This window comes from Myxine glutinosa, chromosome 8 (genome assembly GCF_964187855.1).
Source record: "Myxine glutinosa chromosome 8, kmMyxGlut1.1, whole genome shotgun sequence".
NCBI lineage: Eukaryota > Metazoa > Chordata > Myxini > Myxiniformes > Myxinidae > Myxine > Myxine glutinosa.
In genome coordinates this window covers 18,163,203-18,176,644 of record NC_136268.1, presented here as the reverse complement: position 1 = coordinate 18,176,644, position 13,442 = coordinate 18,163,203, and the positions used below count along the sequence as shown (strand labels likewise).

The window sequence follows — 13,442 nt, the reverse complement described above, 5'->3', positions numbered from 1 at the left end:
CAGGGTTCATCCAGGCTAATGTTCCTCATTGTAAAATTTGGTGGAGATCGGAGCAGCCCTGTTTTTTTCTATGATATCAGATGTACATACATACATATTTGCATACACACATACAGAGATTTGCCTTATTTTGTATTAGGATAACGGACCTAATAAACAGACCGGAAATCTGTGCAGTACCTGGAATCATGGAGTGCAGACTGCGAATGCGTTCTGGAGAAACTCCACTCTCCGTGCAAACTTTGTCTACAAAGCGTGAAATGAAGCGCGTGACAGAGCCTGCGGTATCCGACCCATCTGCCTCTTCAAAGCCACTCTCGGAATCCATGCTCCCTGTCACGCTGCCTGCAAGGCTAAACAACAACAGCTGACATGTTTGGACATCTGAATACACAAAAAATGGTTAACAAAGCAAACAACTTGGCAAACACAAAAATGCCATCGGCCATGAGCCATCCATGTGCTGGATCACCAAAGGCATTCCCTGGACATCATCTTGTAAATTCCAAAAGGTAAACTACCGTGTCCCTCTCCACTCTGGCCTGTACCTGTTGGTCGGTACACTGTTGCTGCCACTCTCAGCATCTCCAGTGCTGGGCCGTAGCAGCGCTCCACGGCGAGACGAGTCAAGGGGGACGAGCAGGCAGAGCATGCGGTTGGCATATTGTATTGCTTGACTGAACACAATCCCTTCCTCCTCCTGTTCCTGCTTTACTCCGACGCCTTCACCTGTTTCTGCCTGCAGCTCCTCAGCCGCTACAAGCATGGGACTCTTTCCATCTTGTAACCATTCCCGATCCTGTTGATTATCACCCGGCAAGAAAACCGGGAAAAGTAATGAGTGGATTTCACTGCACATTATCTTGAGGGCTTTATGGCGGGAGGGCAGGGGGAGTAATCCATTCATTTAAAACATTTTAAATCCTTCCTTCATCCATTCTAGGCTACTATCTCTGCCAATTTACTTTCCGTTCTCTATTATAAAGATGTTTTGTTTTTGGTGGTGGGATCTCCTGAGCATGCTTTGGTGTGCTGTTGGTCCACCCTGCAGCAATAACTGGCGGAATCATTTTATATCAACCATGGCCTGCTTGCGCTCCCCCCAAATCCGAATTATGCAATTGTCGATTTCTAAATTGTGTGTTGTGAGTGTGCACGCACTTGTCCTCAAGTCCACACGCAGGCCAACTTTAATAAAGCACCCGTGCGGATGGCCAACTTTAAAATTGCATCCCAATCAGCCTTAAGCAGAGTTCGATAAGGTTATCTATCTATAATTCCAGTAATCTCTGTACGTTTGTACGTTTGTACGTCTGTACGTTTGTCTGTGACCGCTGTTTCTCGACAACTACCGGTCCGATATACTTGAAACTTGCCAGGTATATTGCTGGGGACCCGAGGATGTGCCTTTTCAAGGTTTGAAATTAATCGGACAAGTACTTACCGAGCTATGGCGATTTAGCCGTTCGCCGTTCGCTTTGCCGTTGCGAATGGACCAAACCATTCATGTAAATAGAGGGGGGGGGGGGGGTTCTGTGGTCGTTCGCTTTGGCTTTGCGAATGGACCAAACCATTCATGTAAATAGAGGGGGGGGTTCTGTGGTCGTTCGCTTTGGCTTTGCGAATGGACCAAACCATTCATGTAAATAGAGGGGGGGGGGGGGGGGTTCTGTGGTCGTTGCGAATGGACCAAACCATTGTTTTTTTTTTGCAGTTTTTTTTTTTTTTGCAGTTTTTTTTTTTTTGCAAGGAACGGGCACCCACGTACGGGCACGTCCTAGCTTATATATAGTACGGGCATGCCCTAGTCTAATGCAAACACAGCATTTTTACATCAAATTTAATTACAATTTTATTCTGTACATTTAATGTAGATTATGTCAAAGTTAGCCATACCCGATCGTGAGTGTGTTTGCCCACACGGCCTGTGGCTTTAGGTATGCTGCAAGGCTTATGTGCTCAAAGATCGCATCCAAACATCCTTGAGCATGGCGTTGTATGTTCTGGAACCTTCTACTGTGCTACACTTATCTCTACTCTCGATAAAGGTGGTTATCTGTGTATGACAGGCATCCTGCAAGTTAACATACAAGTTAATTAATAATATTTACACAATTTAACATGTACGAACCATTATTGACGTACTATACATGACATATATATATATATATATATATATATATATACAGACGGCATTTAATATGGAATATATTTTTTTTCTTGACTTGGGTTTACTTTCTTAACTCAGTATATCAATCTGGTGAGATTATTTTACCCTTTGGTGATTTATTTGTTAAAAGAACCATGTCACTGATTGTCTGTCGCAGCAAGAAGTCAACAACAGGATTATATCACAGGTGGCGTGGCAAAATGTACGGACAGGTGCATTTGATGATTGGCTTCACAGTCTGGTATACAAGGGTTGTTGCGTTCTGTATTAGTGGAAAAAAACTGCTGCACGTCTCCAAAGGTTATTGCCGCTTCCTCTGGAGATAGTCCGTCAACTCGAAAATGCTGTTTGTCATTGAGTGGTGGCTTTACGAAATTACGGCATGAAACAGTGTGCTATTGCTCGGCAGTATGGCATCACTCAAGGTCAGGTGTCAAAGATCCTGAAACGAAATGCTCAGAGGGGTGTCCCTATTCCAATACCGAGACCAGGACGTCCCCGCAGAACCACAAGGAGGGATGATCGCCAGCTGCACCGGTTAGTCCGCAATGGCCGTACCAAGTCAGCTAATCGGCTTAGGGCTGAGTGGCAGCAACTGACAAATGTGCCTGTATCCAGAAGGCTAGTCAAGCAACGACTGGTTCAAGCAGGCTATCGTGCCAGGCGTCCCCTGAGAAAGCCATGCCTGACCAGGCAACATAGCCAGCGCCGATTGCAGTGGGGCAGAGAGCACCGTCAATGGCAGCCAGGACACTGGAATCACGTGATCTTCAGTGACGAGTCTAGATTTCTGGTCTATCGTCAAGATGGCCGCGTCCAAGTGTGCAGACAAGTGCATGAAGCCTACAACAAAGATTGTATAGTGCCAAGAGTCCAAGCTGGAGGTGGTGAGGTGACCGTTTGGGCTGCCTTTCATGCAGGGGGCAAAACTGACTTGGTTGTACTGAATGGAAACCTGAACCAGTTCAAGTATAGGGCCATTCTGGAAGAAACATTGCTTCCATCTGCTCATGCAGCCTTTCGAGAAAACTTTGTCTTCCAAGATGACAATGCACGGCCTCATCGTGCTCGCATGATCCAACACTTTCTTGCTGACCATGGTGTAGAGCATATGGAGTGGCCTGCCATGTCCCCGGATATGAATCCGATAGAGAAGTTGTGGGCAGAATTAACGCGTCAAATCGACCACTTGGACCAGCAGCCGACATCTGTGCGTGAATTGCAGCAGGCTATTGTCACTGCATGGCAAGCGATTCCTGTCCAAACCTTGGCAAATCTCGTGAACAGCATGCCTCAACGTGTACGCGCTCTCCTGAATGCCCGTGGGGGTTACACGAAGTACTGAACTGTAATTTTACTGTCTGTAATCCCAGTCGTAATTTAACTTTTGTTTTTGTTAAAATATTTTTTGGTTAATGTGCAAAATAAAGAGATACTTCTGGAAAACGTACAGAAGTTTAACACAGAACTGTCCATGAATTGAGCTCGATATCAGTTTACATCACTTTCAAGGATAAATTTATTTGTTTCGAAATGTCAAATGTGGTTTTTGTTTCTTTTAAAGGTCACATTAACAAAATCTAGAATAATTTCAACATAATTCCAATGAACTTTTGGTTCTAAGACATCTTGAAAAGTAAGTTCACCCCCACAAAAAAATATTCCATATTAAATGCCAAGTATCTATATAATTATAAAATTGAAATCTTGCGTGTTTGTGTGTAACATTCGATCGGTCCGGGGGCGTGGCTAACCCCTTTGAGAGAGTAGTAATATCCACCATTTTATTAACTCGCATAGCTTTGAGCCCTGTTTTGTAGGCCCGTGGTGTCTTGCTCTCTCTCTCTCTCTCAGTTTTATTTCAAATCAAATTCGATATATCATTTCGTTTTTCACAGTCGCTAACATAGTTTTAGACTCGGTTGAAAAAAAACGGGAAGAAAATCCAATGAAAGTTTCTGTTTATAGAACGAAATGAATTCTGAAAGGCTTGTATCTTCATTCTTCAAGGCCATTGAGTCTCTCTCATGCCTTTATGTTCAATCTAACTCGCCATATGATTTCATTTTTATCGATGGTTTTATACTCGGTAAAAGAAATAATTGAGAACATTCATGCACACACGGGAAATTGCAGAGATATATTTTAAAAATCGCGCCACGTTGATATACGAAAATACACCGCCTAAAATAACAGGCATACAATATATATCTTCGTTATTTCAACCAACATTATTACCCGGAAGTAAAATATGTTTCAGGAAATTACCGAGAGATATTTCTTCGATTTTTTTTATTATTTATATGCGCATACACTTTAAATAGGTTTATTTGAAATCTTTAATTTTCACAATGTAATTTATTTGTCATTTGATGATCGGCAAGAGATATTTTCAGGAAATTTTCAGGAAGGAAGTTTCAGGAAATTTCAGGAAAGAAGTTTCAGGAAGTTTCAGGAAATTACCGAGAGATATTTCTTCGATTTTTTTTATTATTAACGCTTCCATCTGATTTCATTTTTATCGATGGTTTTAGACTCGGTAAAAGAAATAATTGAGAACATTCACGCACACACGGGAAATTGCAGAGATATATTTTAAAAATCGCGCCACGTTGATATACGAAAATACACCGCCTAAAATAACAGGCATACAGTATATATCTTCGTTATTTCAACCAACATTATTACCCGGAAGTAAAATATGTTTCAGGAAATTACCGAGAGATATTTCTTCGATTTTTTTTATTATTTATATGCGCATACACTTTAAATAGGTTTATTTGAAATCTTTAATTTTCACAATGTAATTTATTTGTCATTTGATGATCGGCAAAACGATAGCACAAACACAATACTATTTGCAGGAAGAATGTCGTACCAACCCTCCGACGGCGCTACGGACGCGGACAACTAATCACACCTCACGTCTATGGACGCGAATAGCAACATCCGCACGAATCAGTCATCAATGATTTTCATTGACGCACCTGGAGGGCACAGGGAAGACGTTTCTTATTAACCTGATTCTCTCTAAAGTGAGAGAGAGTGGAGAAGTTGCCCTTGCGGTGGCCTCATCTGGCATAGTTGCTACCCTCATGCCTGGTGGAAGAACAGCGCATTCAAGGTTCCAAATCCCTCTGACACCGAGGGAAGATGGCGTATGCAACATTGATAAAAATTCCACTATCGCAGACCTCTTTCGAAGTACAAAACTCATCGTGTGGGATGAGTGTCCTATGATCAGGAGAGAGAGTTTGGAGGCTGTGGATCGCACGTTGCGTGATGTAGGTGACAAAGACGAGCCTTTTGGAGGGATCTTGACGATATGCTGTGGTGATTTCCGTCAACTTCTGCCCGTGGTGAAAAGAGGGTGTGATGCTGACGTTGAGAATGCGTGCATAAATAAGTCCTACTTATGGCAGAGCTTTGGAATGTTTCACTTGAGAACTAATATGCGACTGACCGACGGAAGTGGGCAGTTTTCAAGATTTTTGCTCGACATCGGCAAGGATAGAATCGAGAAAAATGCGGATGATGAGATAGATTTGCCAGAGGATATACTGCTGACAGCGAGTGGGCTCGATGAGTGCATCGATACCATATATCCATCATTCGCCAATCCGATGGAGGTTTTTCAGCAAGGTCTATATTAGTGCCCCTCAACGATATGATGCGAAACATCAATTCAAGATGCATCACAAGGTTCCCTGGTGCTAGCAAGGAGTATGCTGCGTTCAACAGTGTGACTGAGGGTACTGATGCGACGCACTTCACAACGGAATTCCTAGATTCCGTTGAAGTCTCGGGATTGCCGCCGCACAACCTCGAGCTCAAAAAAGGATCCCCTATCATTTTGATGCGGAACTTGGACCCTCCGAAACTTTGCAAAGGGACGCGCATGATTGTTGAGGACATGCTTCGAAATATTATAGTTGCGAGGATCATAAGTTCAACGTTTGAAGGCGAAACTGTAATGCTCCCTCGGATCCGACTAAATCTGTCGGAAGCTGAGGATATCCCTTTGCAGCGCTGCCAGTTCCCCATACAATCCTGCTTCGCAATGACGATCCATAAGGCGCAAGGGCAAACTATGGAGAATGTGCTGGTCTACCTGGAGAAACCGGTCTTCCAGCATGGTCAGCTGTATGTGGCGCTCAGTCGAGGGAAGAGGAAAGAGAACGTGTGAGTTTATGTAAATGGAGGATCGTCGACAAAGAACATCGTCATCAGAAGTGTCCTCTGACAACAAAATCGTGGTAGTCCACGGGTCGCGTGTTTTTTCTACAAAAAAAAAAAAAAAAAAAAACGTGATCGGAGATAAGGGCCGAAATCACGTGTCACAGGTAAGTGATTTAGAACGCTGGAGAGGTGAGCCTTATGGCTTGCTGGCCCAAATAATCTCCCTGATGATGTCCAGCGTTCGCTTTAGTTCTATTCTCATATCTATTCAAACTGATATTGACCCAACGGGTCATGGGTCGTCTAGTGTATATATATATATATATATACGTTGGAATGTTTGGGTGAATTATTAGCCTTGCCAGTTCCCAAACGAACACGAAACGCGATTGTAACGGTGCTGTTTGTCAGTCAGTGAGTCTGCTCCGGTTATCAGATCTAGTATAACCCTTAAACCATGATGAGACCATGGTTAAATACTCTGTTTTTTTTTTACAGCGTAGCCCATAGGGCAAAGCCGTCTAGAACGGTGTTTATCCGTATGTATGTATGTATGTATGTATGTATGTATGTATGTTATGTATGTATGTATGTATGTATGTATGTATGTATGTATGATGTACAGTGCATTCAGAAAGTATTCAGACCCCTTCACTTTTTTCACAATTTGTTATGTTGCAGGCCTTATGCTGAAATCGTTTAAATTCATTTTTTCCCTCATCAATCTACACTCAATACCCCATAATGAAAAAGAGAAAACAGGATTTTAGAAAGTTTTGCAAATTTATTAATAAGAAAAAAACTGAAATATCACATTTACATAAGTATTCAGACCCTTTGCTAAGACACTTGAAATTTAGCTCAGGTGCCTCCCATTTCTCTTGATCATCTTTGAGATGTTTCTACACCTTGATTGGAGTCCACCTGTGGTGAATTCAATTGATTGGACATGATTTGGAAAGGCACACACCTGTCTATATAAGGTCTCACAGCTGACAATGCATATCAGAGAAAAAAAACCGAGCCATGAGGTTGAAGGTACTGCCTGCAGAGCTCAGAGACAGGATTGTTTTGAGGCACAGATCTGGGGAAGCCGACAAAATAATTTCTGCTGCATTGAAGGTTCCCAAGAGCACAGTGGCCTCCATAATTCTTAAATGGAAGAAGTTTGGAACAAACAGGACTCTTCCTAGAGCTGGCCGCCCGGCCAAACTGAGCAATCGGGGGAGAAGGGCCTTGGTAAGATAGGTGACCAAGAACCCGATAGTCACTGGCTGAGTTCCAGAGATCCAGTGTGGAGATGGGAGAAACTTCAGGAAGGACAACCATCACTGCAACACTCCACCGATCTGGGTGAAATGGCAGAGTGGCCAGACGGAAGCCTCTCCTCAGTGAAAGACACATGAAAGCCCGTTTGGAGTTTGCAAAAAAGCACCTAAAGGACTCTCAGACTGTGACAAACAAGATTCTGTGGGCTTTCATGTGTTTGACAATTCTAATCATTTGCACCTGAGCTGGTGCACCTGATTGTAATTTTAGGTATTTGAAGTAGTGATAAATGTAGGGGTGTACTTACTTTTTCCACATGCGAAATTTGTATTTATGTTTATTTAATTATACAATGGACTACAAAATGTAAATATTTCATGATATTTGTCATATTATATCACCTTTATCTATCAATATTGTTGAAATGAAGATCAAATAGCTGTATGTTGAAATATGTTGAAAAAGTCAAAACTTTACATGGGGTGTACTTACTTTTTCACGTGACTATACATGGGAGGTGTGCCAGGAGTAAACCTTTGCTGTCGAGAAAGAACATCAGGGCAAGACTAAAGTTTGCCAATGAACACTGAGGCAAAGACCAGCACTTCTTGAGCAATGTGCTCTGGACAGATGAGTCAAAGGTAGAGCTATTTGGCCACAGTACCAGACGACATGTTTGGCGAAAACCAAATAAAGCATTTGACCACAAGACCTGATACCAACTGTAAAGCATGGTGGTGGAAATATTATGGTTTGGGGCAGCTTTGCTGCATCAGGGCCTGGGCAGCTTACCATCATATAATCCACTATGAATTCTTCATTGTACCAGAGGGTGTTTGAGGATAATGTGAGGCCATCTGTCGGAAAGTTGAAGCTCAACCGAAGGTGGACCTTGCAACATGACAATGACCCTAAACATACCAGTAAATCCACCAAGGAATGGCTGAAAAGAAAGAAATGGAGGGTTCTGGAATGGCCAAGTCAAAGCCCGGATCTAAATCCCATCGAGATATTGTGGAGGGATTTGAAACGAGCTGTGCATGCAAGAAACCCCTCAAACATCGCACAGCTGAAAGAATTGTGCATGGAGGAGTGAGCAAAAATTTCTCCCAGTCGTTGTCAGAGACTGGTAGACAGTTATAAGAAACGCCTACTTGAGGCTGTTTCTGCCAAAGGGGGCAATACCACCTATTAGAGCCAAGGATGTACTTACTTTTTCCACATGCAAAATTTGCATTTATGTTTATTTAAATAATACAATTGACTACAAAATGTAAATGTTTCATGATATTTGTTATATTATATCACCTTTATCTATCAATATTGTTGAAATGAAGATCAAATAGATGTATGTTGAAATATGTTGAAAAAGTCAAAACTTTACATGGGGTGTACTTACTTTTTCACGTGACTGTGTGTGTATGTATATATATATATATTGTTGCGGTTTTGAGATTGTACATATAACATAATTAAAGGTTAAAGGTTTGCCCCCCATAGTTAGTCAACAAGCAACACGTAGGCCCACGTAGAGTATTAGTTATGTCATAGTATGTGTAAGAGTAGGCCATTTCCCTAGTAATATCTGCGTTGTGTAAAGAAATGAGCTTAGGTCCTTTTCATTTTGCGGCCACCCTTCATTTTCATCTATGGGCAAACTCGATCCCGCGCCCCATTTGGCATCCCTCAAGGTTGTTACGCTTTGGCTGCCAGCAGCATTCGCTGCCCTTGGTTTTGCTCGAAACTAGTCGGGTAACACGAGGTAGGCCTAAGAAGAGGGAGGAGCGCGAGGGTCGAGGTGTGGCCGCGTCAAGCAGCGCGCCAGAGGCGGTGACGGTAAGAGCCAACAGCCAACCAGGACTCCGAGGGCATGGCGCGATAGGGTGTGGTAAGGGCGCATCTAGCAAGTGCTGGAAGGTTCGCTGGGCAAGGCTATATAAGCGAGTGCACAAAGCCCTTGAAAGGACTCGTGCGACAGAACTCGCATGCGAAGGACTCATGCGACAGGACTTGCAAGGAGGGCTTACGAAGGACTTGTTGGAGAGAACTGATTCGGAGCACTCGTGTGAGGAGTATTCGGAGGACCGGCGTGCACCCGACAGTATCGGAAGGATTTGTCGAGGCATTGATCGAGAAGCGCATTGTGAGCGCATATTTAACTATTCGCTTATTACGTACGCGGCCGCAGCCGCAAGTGTAACCACCAAAGCCAGCCCTACCGTTCGCCCTGTAATAACTCCGTGCGCGAAAACGACACGCGGAGAGCTCCTGCCGTCTGTTTCATCTGCTTCGCGGTGCGAGTTGGGGACCGGAGAGCGAGCTGCCTGGACGCCATCCCTGGACGTGCTGACCTGGTCAACTGCAAACCCCGTGTGAGTGTGTCTGAGTGTGAACGGGCCCGTTTGTCCAGGGATAAGTTAAGACTGTGATTAAGACTACACTGTGTTTTCTTCTTCTGATTATTGTACAAAGTGTAAATAAACCTTGTTATTCCTTTCTTCCAAATTCGACCGTTTCCGTGATTTCCTCCATTGGGTAAGCGTGGCACGATTAATAACCGCTTGGATCGGGTTTAGTCATTGATAACGGCTCGGGTCACGGGTTCGCTACCGCTCGGCGTATCCACCAACACCCGTGATTCGGGCGGGGCTTATTTCCTCGTTTCTGGGCGGCGCGAGTACTTAGGTATTAGTGATTAGTCCTACGACCCTACTTCGCGCTGTCTGGGAGGGATGTCATAGGTTCCGGGTCCCGTCGGCTAGTCAAAGACAAGGGGACTAATCCCCCCTTGGTAAGGGGAAAAGGCCGGCGCTGAGATCCGCAACAATATATATATATAGCTTAGGACGTTCTTAGGGGTGTACTTACTTTTTCCACATGTGAAATTTGCATTTATGTTTATTTAAATTATACAATAGACTACAAAATGTAAATGTTTCATGATATTTGTTATATTATATCACCTTTATCTATCAATATTGTTGAAATGAAGATCAAATAGCTGCATGTTGAAATATGTTGAAAAAGACAAAACTTTACATGGGGTGTACTTACTTTTTTACGTGACTGCATATATATATATATATACATCCATCCATACAACAACAACAACAACAACAACAACAACAACAACAACATGCATTTTAAGGCCAATTTCCCTGCTGGAGCGGGGGTTAGCCTTGCTTGAAGGTGAATATAGGTGAATATAGGAAAGACGAAGGTGCTGGCAAGTGGTAAAGCATGTGGTGAGGTGGAAAGAACTGGGAAGTGGCCCTGTGCTGTGTGCAGGAAGGGTGCCGGAGTGAACTCCATTCAATGTACAATGTGCGCTGAGTGGCTTCATCAACCTAACCTTGCGGGGTTAGGTCCCCATGACAATCTTCTCCATTTTGCCCTATTTTCTGCATCTCTCCTTGTTAACCCCCTTGCCCGCATTTATTCTTCCACCATCTTTAGCCAAGTCTTTCTCGGTCTTCCCCGTCCTCTACTTCCTTCTACATTCATTTTTATCACTCTTCTCAACCAGTCACTTTCATCCTTCCTCAACACATGACCAACCCATCTCAACCTGTTCCTCTTCACAGCATCAATCACAGGCTCTATTCCCTTCATCTTTCGCAATTCATCATTTGTCTTCCTCTCTCTCAACGATACTCCGCACATCCACCGAACCATTTGCATTTTCACCCTTCCCAGCCTTCGTTGCTGCTCTACATTCATGACCCATGTCTCGCTCCCATAAATCATAACACTACTCACAAATGCAGCATACACCTTTCCCTTCAGCTTCAACGACACTCCCCTCTCATCAGCACGCCACTCAGTTCCCGAAACTTCTTCCATGCACATCTCACTCTCGCAACCGTTGCCGAGTCTGATCCACCTTCTCCATTCAGCATGTCTCCGAGGTCGCAAAATGTTTTCACACCTTCAAGCTTCACGCCCTCTCCAAGATCCAACTCAACATTTCCTCCATCTGCAGCTCCCTCTGTGCACACCTTACATTTGAATGTAGCTGCCACACTGGTTAATGACCCTCTCAGACCACTACATTTTTGATGAAGCCACTCAGCGCACATTGTACATTGAATGGAGTTCACTCCGACACCCTTCCTGCACACAGCACAGGGCCACTTCCCAGTTCTTTCCACCTCACCACATGCTTTACCACTTGCCATCACCTTCGTCTTTCCTATATTCACCTTCAGACCTTTTGTCTCCATACATTCCTTCCACTTGTTCATCTTTTCCTTCAGTCCATCCATACTTTCCGCAATCAACACCAGATCATCTGCATACAACAACTCCAATGGTAAACCCTCCTTTACGTTCTGAGCCAGCACCTCCATCACAGCTACAAATAGTAGTGACCTTAGTACCGACCCCTGATGCACTCCCACCTTCACCTCAAACTCACCACTGTTCCCGTCCTTCGTCCTTACAGCTGTGCGCGCTCTTTTGTACATTGCCATCACTACTCTGATCAACCATTCCTCCACTTCTAACTTCCTCAATGCCCATGTCAATACTTCGCGTGGAACACTATCGAATGCTTTCTCCAGATCAACAAACCCAAGAAACAACTTCTTCCTCTTCTCCATGTACTTCTCCTGCAACTGCCTCACAATAAAGAGCGCGTCTGTCGTTCCTCTTCCTGGCATAAATCCAAACTGCATTTCGTCGATCTTCACCTTCTTCCTTATCCTCCTCTCCAACACCCTTTCCAATACCTTCATTCCATGCTCCAATAACTTTATCACTCGGTACGAGCCACACTCCAGAGGGTCACCTTTCCCCTTGTATAGAGGGACGAGGGTACTCAGTTCCCAATCCACTGGAATGCAGCCTTCTTTCACCACCAGATTACAGATCTCTGTCATTCTCTTCACACCCCAACTTTCTGCTGCCTTCATCATATCTCCCACAACTCCCGTCGCCTCTCCCGCTTTTCTACTCTTCATTGCTTTTATCGCTTCCTCAACTTCCTTTTCAGTTATCTTCTCTGCCGGCCCTAAAACTGGGTTACTCTCTATGTTGCCATCCCATTCATTCTCTGTATTCAACAGCATTTCCATATATCTTTTCCATCTTCCTTTAATTCCATCTGGGTCCACAACGATTTGTCCCACTTCATCCTTCAAGCAACTCACCCCCATCACATACAACTCACATACATACATACACTCCATTATATATAAGATTGTGTCCAAAGGCGCTGTCTAAGCGCCTTTGGGCTTCTGGAAAAGCGCTATACAAAATAAATGAATTATTATTATTATTATTATTAAACTGCTCCCTCGATGAGAACTGTTTCTCTCACCTCCTTGTCTACGTTGGGAAGGTAGAGAGCGCGGATGTCTTGCTGTACATCGTCGTAGAAGGAATATTCCCAGAAGAAAGAATTCATCCACACTGGGTGTTCTTGGACTCGTGTATACAAGTATTGGATGACACCCAGGCAGAGTTTCTTCGAGATAAACAGGGAGTTTATGGAGTGGTAGACAATGAATGGTGAAGGGTAAAAAAGATGAGAAAAAAGGGCAAATTATATATTAAAACACAGGTATTTAATAAATTGCAAGATCTGAATAATCTGTCTTTGTCCACTTTGATTACAAAAAGCCTGCAATGTCTCTTCTGAACTTCGACTGAAAAAGGTCTAGCTTTCATCATTACCAGTTTCCTTTGCTTTAGGGCCAAAGCTCAAGGCTTTATCGTACGACCTAAAGTTAGGTCAAACTATCTGCTTTTGTCGACATGTCTTCGTCCTCCCAAATCCAGGTCATTATTAGGTGACATTTTTCTGAGATTTCTGGAGGTGATT

The 13,442-nt window shown here is 43.6% G+C and overlaps 1 protein-coding gene across 1 annotated transcript in view; it reads right to left on the bottom strand.

The window, feature by feature from the left end:
* Positions 1-13,442, bottom strand: part of LOC137432281 (myotubularin-related protein 5) — a 128,969-nt gene that overhangs the window by 63,747 nt on the left and 51,780 nt on the right. Inside the window, exons 18-20 of the mRNA XM_068124082.2 lie at positions 12,939-13,085; positions 549-799; positions 181-353 (exon numbers count right to left, since the gene is read on the bottom strand). Of these exons, the coding sequence (XP_067980183.2) occupies positions 181-353; positions 549-799; positions 12,939-13,085 (571 nt within the window). The remainder of the gene's footprint in view (positions 1-180; positions 354-548; positions 800-12,938; positions 13,086-13,442) is intronic.